General features: G+C 41.2%; 1 protein-coding gene across 4 annotated transcripts in view; it reads left to right on the top strand.

The window, feature by feature from the left end:
* Positions 1-10,039, top strand: part of FBXL20 (F-box and leucine rich repeat protein 20) — a gene marked incomplete at both ends in the record, with an annotated part of 102,115 nt that extends 92,076 nt beyond the window's left edge. For all 4 annotated transcript variants that reach the window (XM_080712525.1, XM_080712524.1, XM_080712523.1 and 1 more), the window contains 3 exons: positions 6,488-6,544; positions 7,538-7,750; positions 9,932-10,039. In XM_080712525.1, coding sequence (XP_080568651.1) covers positions 6,488-6,544; positions 7,538-7,750; positions 9,932-10,039 — 378 coding nt within the window. The remainder of the gene's footprint in view (positions 1-6,487; positions 6,545-7,537; positions 7,751-9,931) is intronic.
* Between the last annotated feature and the right edge of the window lie 2,824 nt (positions 10,040-12,863).

The raw sequence follows: 12,863 nt of genomic DNA, 5'->3' as shown, positions 1-12,863 counted from the left end.
GGGAAGCTGAGACAGGAGAGTTGCAGGTTCACAGCCAGCCTTAGAGACTTAGTAAGGTCCTCTGCAACTTAACGAGACCCTGTCTGTTTCAAAATGAAAATAGAGCCAGGCATGGTGTCTCACGCTTGTAGTCTCAGCAATTTAGAGGCTGAGACAGTAGGATTGCAGTTCGCAGACAGCCTCAGCTACTTAGGCCCTTTGCAACTCAGTGAGACGCTGTTTCAAAATAAAGAATAGAAAATAGGACTGGGGGTATAGCTTGTAGGTATAATGCCCCTGGGTTCCATCCCCAGTACTGCAAGAAATAAAAAATAAAATAAAAATAAAATAGGACTGGGGGTGTAGCTTAGAGGTAGAATGTCCCTGGGTTCAGTTTACACACACACACACACACACACACACACACACACACACACACACAGAACTATGATCAGCAACTTAATGAGACCTGGTTTCAAAATAAAATAGGGCTGGAGATGTAGCTTAAAGGTAAAATGTCCCTAGGTTCAATTCTCAGCACCACGCACACAAAAAAAGATATGTGAAAATACGTGCCATCAATCAGGTTACCATTATAATGGATACCCAGATGTTTAGGCTGCAAAGGCTGGTACGCTGCTATAGTCCCATTATAAAAGGGGGAAAGGAGTTATAATACTAGTATTATACTATAATACTAGTAATAATATCTAGTTATAATACAGTATAATATAATATAACCTAGTATTATACTATACTAGTATTATAACTAGTATTATAACTATTATAATAATAGTATTATTACTAGAGTTATAATACTAGTAAATACTTAAAATCCTATCACACTGATCTATAACATGGCTCTCTTTTAACTTAACTGAACCCTGGATTCCTTACATCATTAGCTCTGGAGGCCTGACTCTAACTCAATCCTACTGAACTCCTTACCAAAAATCTTTTTGTTTTTTTAACTAATTTAAGTTTTTGTTTTTGCAGTACTAGGGATGGAACCCAGGAGCAATCTACCTCCGAGCTACATCCCCAGCCCTAATTTTTATTCTTTATTTTATTATTATTATTTTTTTTTTTGGTGGTACTGGGGTTCCTGGAAGCCCTTCTACCTCTGGGCTACACTCCCAGACCTATTTTTACATTTTTATTTTGGAAACAGGGTCTCATAAACCAGCGCGCGCGGCTGGCTTCGAACCTGCGCGATCCTCCTGTCTCTGCCTCCCAAGCGCGGGGATTACAAGCGTGCGCCACCACGCCCGGCTTATTCTTTATTTTGAAACAGGGTCTCACTGAGTTGCAAAGGACCTCACTAAGCTGCTGAGGGTGGCCACAACCCATGATCCTCCTTTCTCAACCTTCTGAATGCTGAGATTACAGCGTATACTGCCATGTCTGGCTCAGTTTTAAGATTTTTGAAGCTGGGTAGGGTGGCATATGCCTTGAAATCCCAGTACTTGGGAGACTGAGACAGGAGGGAAACAGGTTCAAGATCAGCCAGTTTAGCAAGACTATTAGCAATCTAGTGAGACCCTGATTCAAAACAAAAATGAAAAGGTCTGGGGGTCTAGATTGGATGTAGAATCACCCGGGGTTTATTCCCAGTACCACAAATAAATTAGTTGTCCAGATACTACTTAGCACTGTGTGTGTGTGTGTGTGTGTGTGTGTGTGTGTGTGTGTATGTTACTAGAAGTAGAACCCAGGGGCCTTCTACCTCTTGGTTATACCCCCAGTCCTATTTTATTTTTGACTTGGAAACAGGGTCTCACTACTTTGCTGAGAGCCTCACTAAGTTGCTGAGGCTGTCCTCAAACCTACAATCCTACTGCCTTAGCCTCCCAAGTACTAGGGATTGAGCCTAGGGGCATTTTATCTTCAAGCTACATCCCAGCAAGCAGTATTTTATTTTTATTTTTGAACCTGTCTCAGCCTCCTAAGTACTGAGATTACAGGTGTACACTTCCATGCCCAACTTGCTCATTGCCTTTATTTTTTTTATTTTATTTATTTATTTTTTATTTATTTATTTATTTTTTTTTTTTTTGCAGTACTGGGAATGGAACCCAGGGACATTCTACCCTCCGAGCTACACTCCCAGCCAATTTTTTTTTATTTTTTAATTTTAAAACAGGGTCTCATTGAGTTGCAAAGGGCCTCACTAAAAAACAGTTGAGGCTGTCTGCGAACCACAGTCCTCATGTCTCAGCCTCCCAAATGCTGGGATTACAAGTGTGTGTCACCACGCTCAGCCAATACCTTTAATTCTTATAAATTAAAATATACCTACTTGCCAGGCTTTGTGGAGCATACTTGTAATCCCTGTACTTGGGCTGAAATAGGAGGATTGCAGGTTTGTAGCCAGCCACAGCTACTTGGTAAGCCCCCCACAACTAGTGAGACCCTGTTTCAAGTAAAAGGAAAAAAGAAATGGGGCTAGGGGTTTAGCTTGGAGGTAGAATGTTCCTGAGTTCAATTCTCAGTACCGAAAAAAATAATATATATATACACACACACACACACACACACACACACACACACACACGTATCACTTGCACATGCCTAAGTGTCTTCTGTGTCCTTTCCAGAGTTGTAGGTCAGTATTACAATTTAGCAAGTCCCCACTTCAAAATAAAATTTTAAGCAAAGTTGGGTGGTGCACATCTGTAATCCCAGTACGTAGGAGTTGGAAACAGGAGGATCCCAGGTTCAAGGCCAGCCTCAGCAATTTAGCCTGTTTCCAATTAAAAAATAAAAATAGGCTGGGCATGGTGGAACAAGTTTGTAATCCCAGCATTCAGGAGGCTGAGACTGGAGGATCACGATTCACAGGCAACCTCAGCTACTTAGCAAGGCCCTTCACAACTCAGTGAGACCCTGTTTCAAAAATAAAAAAAGACTAAAAAATAGGATTGGGGTGTATGTCAAAGGTACAGTGCCCCTAGGTCCATCCCCAGTGAAAGAGAGAGGGGGGGGGAGAGAGAGAGAGGGGGGGGGGGGAAGAAAGAAAGAAAGGAAGGAAAGGAAAGGAAAGGACAGGACTGGACTAGGGGTTTAGCTTGGAGGTAGAATATCCTTGGGCTCAATGGTTCAATTCCCAGCACGTGTGTGTGTGTGTGTGTGTGTGTGTGTGTGTGTGTGTGTGTGTGTGTGTGTGTGTAGGGCTGGGTAGCAGGGCACAAGGCCAGCCTCAGCAACCTCATGGGGCACTCTGCAATTTATTGAGACCCTCAGAATAAAAAATAAAAAGGGGACTTCCGGGAAGATGGCGACTGAGAAAAGCCGGGCTTAAGAGCCCTGCTAACAACCAATCTCTATTACCACAAAATCAGCACCTTTCATAGCCAGAAAACACCATCACCAGAGAAACAAAAAAATGTAATTACAAAGGACAGAGAAAAAGAGGGCTGGAAAAACGGGACACCAGAAAAAAAAACAGACTGCAGTGCTGCGGCTGGAGCCGCGGCACGGAGCGGCAGGCTCCATCTTTCCTTGTAGCGCCAGCCCCAGAGAGGAGGGGGACGCAGAACGGAGCTCAGAGCCACAGAGGAGATACGCTGGCCTCATGCCCGAGGAGACGGCAACAGCGCCTTACTGCCAGCGGCAGCGGCGAGTTTACCGGACAGTTACGGCTACAGACCAACGCACTCAACAGCCCACCAGGCTCCAGAGAGAAGCGGCGGACAGTGAGCCGAGGTGAACCGCTGCAGAACAGCTAGGCGGGATTTGGCAGATTTTTTGGCGCAGGGAGCATCTAAAGCTCCCAGTGGCTGAGCTCAGCACACACTGCAGGGACTCAGAGCGGAGCTCAAAACCAGAGAAGAAATACGCCAGCCTCACGGCCGAGGGCGTGGCAACAGCGCCATATTGCCACCGGCGGCAGCAGCAGCAAATTCACTGAGTCCACTACAGCTCCATCTGCATACTCAACAACAGTGAGTCAAATTGTGGGCCCCAGAGGAGAAATCCCAGTACTACACTCCCAGGGACTTGACCCAGTGGGGGAGTAGCGGTGGCAGAGATAGCACACCATAGGAGAACGCCCAACCTGGCAACCCCCATGGTCTAAAGCAGCCTCGATTGACTTCCTGGGTCTGAGACTCTGTGATACAACCCAATAAAGGAGTAGTGGAGTCTGAGATACAGACTCGAGATCCAGAGCATCTTAAGTGAAGTCATAGTGACCCAAGGGAAGAACCCAGAGAAGGCACAAACTTCCTAAATCATGGGAAAGAGGAATAACAGTGGAGCAATGAATGCCCACAACCCCACATCAGAACCCGATAAAACAGAAATTCAGAGATTTCTAGAAGATCAAATCAGGAAAATAACTGTAGAAATAATAGAGGTGTTTCGAAAAGAATTCAGAGAGAGCCAAAAAGAGATAAAGAATGCAATTAATGAAGTAAAGGCCTCAATTCAAAGTATAAACAACCGATTAGACCACATGGAGAATAGAATCTCGCTCTTAGAAGATGATCAATCCAAAAATGAACGCATAGTTTCTAATCTAGAAAAAAAATATCCGACAGCAGGAATCTGACATTGAAGAAATATAGGCCCATTTTAAGAGAGCTCACCTAAGAATAATTGGAATAGAGGAGGGAAAAGAAGGTGAAACCAAAGGGATCAACAATCTCTTCAAGGAAGTAATAGCAGAAAATTTTCCAAACATAGAGCAAGAGCTCGATACAGAGGTCCAGGAAACTTATAGAACTCCCTTTAGACAGGATCGGAGAAGAGGATCCCCACACCACATAATTGTCAAAATGACCAATGTGGAAGCCGAGCAGAGAATCTTAAAGGCAACAAAAACAAAGGGCCAAGTGACATTCAGAGGCAAACCAATTAGAATCACTCCAGACTTCCCAAACCAAGTCATGAGAGCCAGAAGGGCTTGGAGTAACATATTCCAAACTCTGAAAGAAAACAACTTCCAGCCAAAAATTTCCTACCCAGCAAAACTTTCTATCAAATTAGATGGGGAAATAAGAAGCTTCGATGACAAACAGAAACTGAAGGAATTTATGTCTTCAAAACCAGCGCTAGAGAAAATACTTAAAGAGATTAACTACAAAGAAGAAATAGGTAACACACACCAGAACCAGAGAAACAAGATTTTCTCTCCAACAGACAACTAAGATTGGTTATCTGTGGAGATTCATTATTTATGTTAGTCTTTTACCTATCTCTAAATTGTATTGTTTGCTCTTATTGTTGTTAATTTTTAGCATTTCTAGTTGGAATATTAATATACCTTTAGATATAGCATTTGGAAATATTTTATCCCATTCTATCAGTAACTTTTAACTCTGTTTACATTGTCTTTGGATATACAATATTTTTTTTATTTTTTAGGGAGTTTGTATACTCTTCTGTTGCCTGTGCCATTGAAATCATATCCAAGAAATCACTGCCAATTTCACTGTTGTGAGGTTTTATGACCCAGATTTTCTTCTAAAAGTTTATAGTCTTAAGATTTATATTTAGGTCTTTTATCTATTTTGAGTTAATATTTGTATATGGGATTAGGTAAGGGTCCAGTTTTATTCTTTTTCATGTAATTATTATTTTTCAACAATATTTAGTTAAAAGATTATTATTTCCTCCACCAAATGTTTGTGGAAACCTTGTCAAAAATAACTTGATAATATATGGAAGAATTTAGCTCTAGGCTTTTATTTAACTCCAATGGTTTATATATCTGCCTTTAGAACAGTACTACACTGTTTCAATTATTGTAGCTTTATATGGTTTGAAATCAGAAATATATATCTTCTAGCTTTGTTCTTTTTCGAGATCGTTTTGGGTATCTAGAGTCCATATTCCATATTAGGATAGATTTTTCTCTGAAAAATAAATATATAAATATATGATAGTTTCACCTAAAAAAAAAAAAAGAAAAAAATATTCTCTGGTAAGAAAGAAAGCAAAAAGAAATATTGAAATGTTATCTTTAAGTTATCAAAAGCTTGGTATCAGACAAATGAAACTGTTATGTGAGATTATTTTGGATAAATTGCTATAATACTAGATGTCAACCACTAAGCCAAGCATGGGAAGGAGGGATGGGGAGGGAATGGGGTGGGGATCGGGTGGGGGATGACTGGGCAATGTGTGCATGTATGTCTACAAAAGTTTTTTTGTATCCCACTATGATGTATGAATACAGTGCACCAATAAAAAAGATAAAAATAAAAAGGGCTGGGGTATAGCTTGGAGGTAGAATGTCTGTAGATTCAATCCCCAGTACCATAAATAATAAATTAAATAAATAAATAAATAATAGGGTTGGGAATATAGCTCAGATACAATACCTCTGGGTTCATTACCCAGCACCACAAAAATAAATAGATAAATGAATAAATAAATAAGGGGTGGGGATGTAACTCAGAGGTAGATTGCCCTGGGTTCTATCCCTAGTACCAAAAAAAAAAGGATGGAGTAACCCATATTTTTATTTGGAATTATACCTAAAATAAACTTTTGTTTCTTTCAGATAACAGATAGCACATTAATCCAACTTTCTATACACTGTCCTCGACTACAAGTATTGGTGAGTTTTACTTTCGAAATTTTATGTGTTTACCCAGTACTTAGGAGGATGAGACAAGAAGATCACAGGTTTGCGCCCAACCTCAGGTACTTCGTGAAGCCCTTCACAACTTAGACCCTGTTTTAAAGAATAAAAAGTAGAAGACGGGCGCAGTAGTACATGCTTGTAATCCCTGCATTCAGGAGGTGGAGACCGGAGGATCGCTGTTCGAGGACAGCCTCAGCTACTCAGTGAGACCTTGTTTCAAAAAACAAAAACACTAAAAAATAGGGCTGAGAGTGTAAAACAGAGGTACAGTGCCCCTGGGTTCCATCCCCAGTACCACAAAAAAAAAAAAAAAAAAAAAGAATGAAAAGTAGGGCTAGGGGCAGTGCAGGCAGGGTAGTACATGCTTCTTGTCCTACTATTTGGGAGACTGAGATAGGATTGAGGTTCGTGGCCAGCCTCAGCTACTTAGTGAGGCCCCTCCCCAACTTAGACCCTGTTTCAAAAATAAAGAATAATCCGAACGTGGTGGCGTACACCTGTAATCCCAGCATTTGAGAGGCTGAGACAGGAGGATCATGGTTCACAGACAGCCTCGGCTACTTAATGAGGCCCTTTGCAGTTCAGTGAAACCCTGTTTCAAAATAAAAAATAAAAATAGGGTTGTGGGCAGCTCGGAGGTAGGATGCCCCTGGGTTCCATCCCTAGTATTGCAAAAAAAAAAAAAAAAAAAAAAAAAAAATTGGGCTGGGGGTGTAGCTTAGAGGTAGAATACCCCTGGGCTCAATCTCCAGTACCAAAAGATAAAAATGTCAGTTGTTGATTGCCAAAAGCAGAACCCCAGAAACCCTATTTTGCATTCTTCATTTCAGCACACATTGATAATAGTAATGGCTCCATATTCATCAAAATCAAACTAGAATGCTTTCCTTTCTGACTTTACACAAGTCTCTGGATAGAGGAATGTCAGAAGATATTTCAAAATATTCTTGCTCTATTTGGCCACAGAGTCTATCTCACTGTGAGCTGATCACAGATGACGGAATTCGTCACCTAGGGAATGGGGCCTGCGCCCATGACCAGCTGGAGGTGATTGAGCTGGACAACTGCCCACTAATCACAGACGCATCCCTGGAGCACTTGAAGAGCTGTCACAGCCTTGAGCGGATAGAACTCTATGACTGCCAGCAAATCACACGGGCGGGGATCAAGAGACTCAGGGTAAAGATGGCTGCTGTATCTCTCCAGCTCTCGTGTTCTCAGCACCTTTTCTTTCTTTTGTTTTCAGATTTATATTCCTTTGATTTTTATATTTACTTGGATATTTAGAAAATAGAAAAAATGGAAACCAAACATAAGGGTATATAGCTTTTCCCTGTGGTTCCAGATGGAAATTTAGTAGGAAAAACCCACTGAAAGGAAAAGTGGGTCTCTTCTCATCCTAGTGTTTTCATTTATGTCCAGGGCTTAATCATATCCCCACAGTCAGAACAAGAACATGCCAAATTTTTATCCTCAAAGAAAGGAATAATATAAAATGTTTGGTTAAATGGGATTTATGAATTCACTTTTTTTCTCTTTACATAAAACCCTTTTTCTAGGGTACTTTTTTTTTCTTTTTTTTTTTAAAGAATAAATCGCTGGGCGTGCTGGTGCACGCTTGTAATCCCCACGCTTGGGAGACAGAGACAGGAGGATCGCGTAGGTTTGAAGCCAGCCGCGCTGGCTTAAGAGACCCCGTTTCCAAATATAAAAAAATAGGTCTGGGAGTGTAGCCCAGAGGTAGAAGGGCTTCCAGGAACCCCAGTACCACCAAAAAAAAAAAAGAAGAAGAAGAAGAAGAAGAAATCAAGCCGGGCGTGGTGGTGCACACTTGTAATCCTGGTGCTTGGGAGGCAGAGACAGGAGGATCGCGCAGGTTTGAAGCCCCTTGGTGGCTTAAGAGACCCTGTTTCCAAATAAAAATATAAAATAGGTTTGGGAGTGTAGCCCAGCATGGCGGTGCATACTTGTAATCCCAGCATTCAGGAGGCTGAGACCGGAGGATCATGGTTTGCAGACAGCCTCAGCTACTTAGTGAGGCGCTCTGCAACTCAGTGAAACCCTGTTTCAAATTAAAGAATAAAAAATAGGCCAGGGGGTGTACCTTGAAGGTCAAATGCCCCTGGGTTCCATCCTCAGACCGACAAAAAAAGTATAAATCAGGTGCCTTTTCTTTAGGTACCATACTCCATTGTAGAGAGACTTTACATATAGACAAATGACTAGAATTCAGGTTGTCAGCAAGGAAGTAATAAAAAGCTGGATGAATCTATATTTTATTCAGCTTAAGAGACATTTATTGAAACATCTGCTTCATACCTGCTAGAGGAGAGGCACCATGCTTAGTTAGGCCCTTACCACAGCCTCTAAAAAATTCATGTTGACCATATGGCCTTGAGCAAATAAAGCTGCATGAGGCCTTGAGTTCTAGTTGATTTCAGTTCCTCCTCCTTCAGATGGGGAGAACTGAGAATGTAATTGCAGTGAGGAAAGTTGCAACAAAAGAGCAGAGAGCCATAAGTTAACCAGAGCCTCTTATACTAAGTTTCCTGGACCTTCCTTGCTGTCTGAATCCTCAGAAGATGGTTTATTATCTGTTCTTCAAGTCCTTTAGCAGTTTTCCACTTTAATTTAGACTATGAACTCCCCAAAGAGTTCATATCTTTACCATCTTTATACCCCTCTTACTTGTTAAGTAACTTATTTCCTTAAACATAGTAGGCATTCAGAGATACTAGTATAGACTATAATAAGTACGTTGTTTAAAAAGATAGGTTTTCTCTTTGGGAGGAGGAGGGTACTAGGGATGGAACCCAGAGGCTTTCTACCTCTGAGCACTCCCAGACCTGTTTTATATTTTATTTGGAACAGGGTCTCACTAAGTTGCTGAGAGCCTCACTAAATAGCTGAGGCTGCCTTCGAACCTGCACGATCCTCCTGTCTCAGCCTCCCCCGAGCTGGGATTACACACATGACATGCACCACCATGCTGGCTTGTTTTTCTTTTTGAATACAAGACAAAGACATTATCCAAAACAACTTGGAAAAAAAAAATCATTATTTTTAAGCTTGCATAGCTTCTTCTGGAAATCTCTTTTGAGACAGGTAAGAAGTTAGTATGATGTATTTCCCCAGTCTTCTTACTGTAAAAACAGGTACCAAAATTATGTGAGTTGATTTGGTTATTTAGCACAGCATAGGATGGAACATGGTAGAACCCAGGTCTCTACACACCCTAACTAATGCTCAGCCTCAGCTCTGCTTTCATGTCCATTCAGCACCTCAGTGGTATTTCTGAGAAGCATCGTTGTTCTTTCTGTTTTGGTCTTCTCTCCTAATAATGTTTCTGTCTTGTTTCAGACCCATTTACCCAATATTAAAGTCCACGCCTACTTCGCACCTGTCACTCCACCCCCATCAGTAGGGGGCAGCAGACAGCGCTTCTGCAGATGCTGCATCATCCTATGACAATGGAGGTGGTCAACCTTGGTGAACTGAGTATTTAATGACACTTCTAGAATTATCGTGGAGTCTCTCCAGTGGAAGCGACCCCAGTGTTCTGAGCAAGGGTTACAAAGTGAGGGCAGAGTCCAGATCCCCAGAACCATGCATACATACACCTACGTACCCTCACCTCCATCCGCTCTAGCTCTATGACCATGGGACTAAAGTTCGTTCTGGCATTATGAAGTGGATTGGTAACACTTAACCATTCCTGTTGGATGTGCCCAGAAGAAATTCATAGGCCAAGGTAGAGGGAGGGGGCATTTCAGCAAACCCAGTGTTACTGCTACTGTGGTTTATTTTGTTAAGGGGTTTCTTTGGGGATTTTGGAGCAGTAACTACAGTCCTCCAGGGTCGAGGAAAGCATGGAAAAACAATATATGATGTATCCAGGGACCAGAAAGAAAATTTCTTTGCATCCTAGAAATGGTAGCTATCCATTGTGAGATGACTACAGTTTCTCTGCTTCCTTGTTTCCATGCCAATATGTTGAGCATGCTCACAGAGAAGGCTCATCCATTCCGCCTGTGTTTTAGTATTTGGCCCAGAGGTTTCCTAAATGGCTGCACTGAAATCACTGTGGCCCAAATGTGATCACTTACTCACTCAGATCATCACTGTCTGTATCACACTTGTGCACCTGTCTTCCATTCTCCATTGCTCCTTCTGTACTCTTGCTCAGTCTGTCACCTGTTCGTAGTCTGTCTACTCACATTCAAATGTTACTCTTTTGCTGTTGTGTTTACAGTTTGCATTTTGGATGATTAGTTGGGATTATCAAACATTTTTAAAAGAAACATTAAATCAATAAATATTTTTTTAATTCTAAATTTTACCATTAGGGGACCCTGCCTGAATCTTTGCCAGTCTGAAAGGAAACTTTAATGAAAGCAAGAAAAGTTATGAGAAGAAATCAAGCTAAAACTATTTTGATGAAAACAAACTTTGCCTTTGGTTTCTATTATGTCTTAGGATACATGATAATTTGCATGGTCTCCCCAGTTATTTCCCTTGCACATTTTTACTTCTTTCAAACTCCACTAACTTATTAAGGAAGGAGGTAAATTAGTAAAGAGTAGAAGACAATAAATGGAAGACCTGAAACTGAGCTTCAAAGCCTCCACCACCCAAGCTCAGACATTGATGTTAATTATTTTTTATTATCATTATCATATATTCACTACAGTCCAGGAGTGATCACTCGCCTCTCTGACCTGTGTCTGTGAGCTTATTTATTTTAGAAGGAATGCTGCTAGAAAAGATGGCAGTCTAGCCAGTCATTTCTCTTTTTCTTCCCTTTTCAACTCATAAGGGATACTATATATAAAGGTTAACGGTGTCATATCAAAGGACCCAGGCATGTCAACCATATTTCTCTTCCATTCCAAACTTCCTCTGAATGGAATATCAAAGTAACTAGGTGAAGGCTTGAAGCAACCAAAAGAACATCTTTACCCGGAGCAGAGAGTTCAGTGTCTCAGCCTAGCTTGGGCACCAAGTACCAGAGTTGAAGAGATTCTGTACCCATGACTCCGAGACAGAGAAGCACCCCAAAAATTCATAGAGGATGAAGGAAATAAAGTAAATTTCTAAAGCATATAAATATTTCTAGACCCCAAAGTTAGCAACCTTGTATGAATTTGGGGGGGGGGGTTTACTGGGGATTGAACCCAGGGGCATTCTACCTCTGAGCTACATCCCCAGCCTGATTTTTTTATTTTGAAACGGGGTCTTACTAAGTTGTAGAATGCCTCACTAAGTTGCTGGGGCTGGCCGCAAACTGTGATCCTCCTGTCTTAGCCTCCCAAGTACTGGGATTACAAGCATGTGCCACCATGCCTGGCTTTATTTTTTTTTAATAAGGTGTGATTCAGGGGGATGGGTCTTTTAGAATATGAATGTGCAATCCACCCTGATCTCAGATCATCTTTTGCATGATCCATATTTTTAAAAGTCTTTTTTTTATGTTGTAGGTACTGGTTCTACCAACATATGATAAGAATGAAATCTCATTTATTTCTCTGTTGGTGTAGAAAGCAGTCAGATGAAAGGGCCCCAAATGTCTATATTACTACTCATTTATCATATTAAATGTATTTTAAATTCTGTTATGCCCCTTTAAAAGCTCAAATTTGTTTTTTTATTCCTCCTTTCCCTTCTTTACTGATTACCCGGAGTTGTGTGTGTTTGTGTGTTTGTTTGTGATAGAGGTCTCAGTCTGTTTCCCAGGTTAATCCAAGTCCTGGGCTTAAGTGATCCTCATGCCTCAGCATCCCAAGTAACTGGGACTGTGGGCTCACACTGCTGTGCCCAGCAGGAAGGTACTTTTCAAAGTGAGACTCACTCTCCTGGCTATACCCCCACACAGAAATAAACATACAAACACACAATTCCAGATAATAGTTGATAATAATCAGATTTTTCCAAACAAAACTAAAAGAATATTTAGTATCTGACAATTGATAATAAAACCTGGATTGATTAGTGAGTGTGGATTTTAATTGCCTGAATTGAGGCTATTAAGGTACTTATTTACTTAGAAGTTTCAAATACCTTATTATTTACCAGTTCATCAAAAATCTTGAGAATGAGCCAGGTGTGGTGATGCACGCTTGTAATCACAGGACTTGGGAAGCTGAGACAGGAGGATCACAGTTTGCGGCCAGCCTCAGCTAGTGAGGCCCTTCGCAACTTAGTGAGACCCTGTTTCAAAATAAAGAATAAAAAGTAGGGCTTGGGGTGTAACTCGGAGGTAGAATGTCCCTGGTTTCAATCTCCAGTATCACAA

The sequence above is a fragment of the Muscardinus avellanarius genome (genome assembly GCF_963383645.1).
Source record: "Muscardinus avellanarius genome assembly, chromosome: 16".
NCBI classification, from domain to species: domain Eukaryota; kingdom Metazoa; phylum Chordata; class Mammalia; order Rodentia; family Gliridae; genus Muscardinus; species Muscardinus avellanarius.
This window is presented reverse-complemented; position numbering and strand designations above follow the sequence as displayed.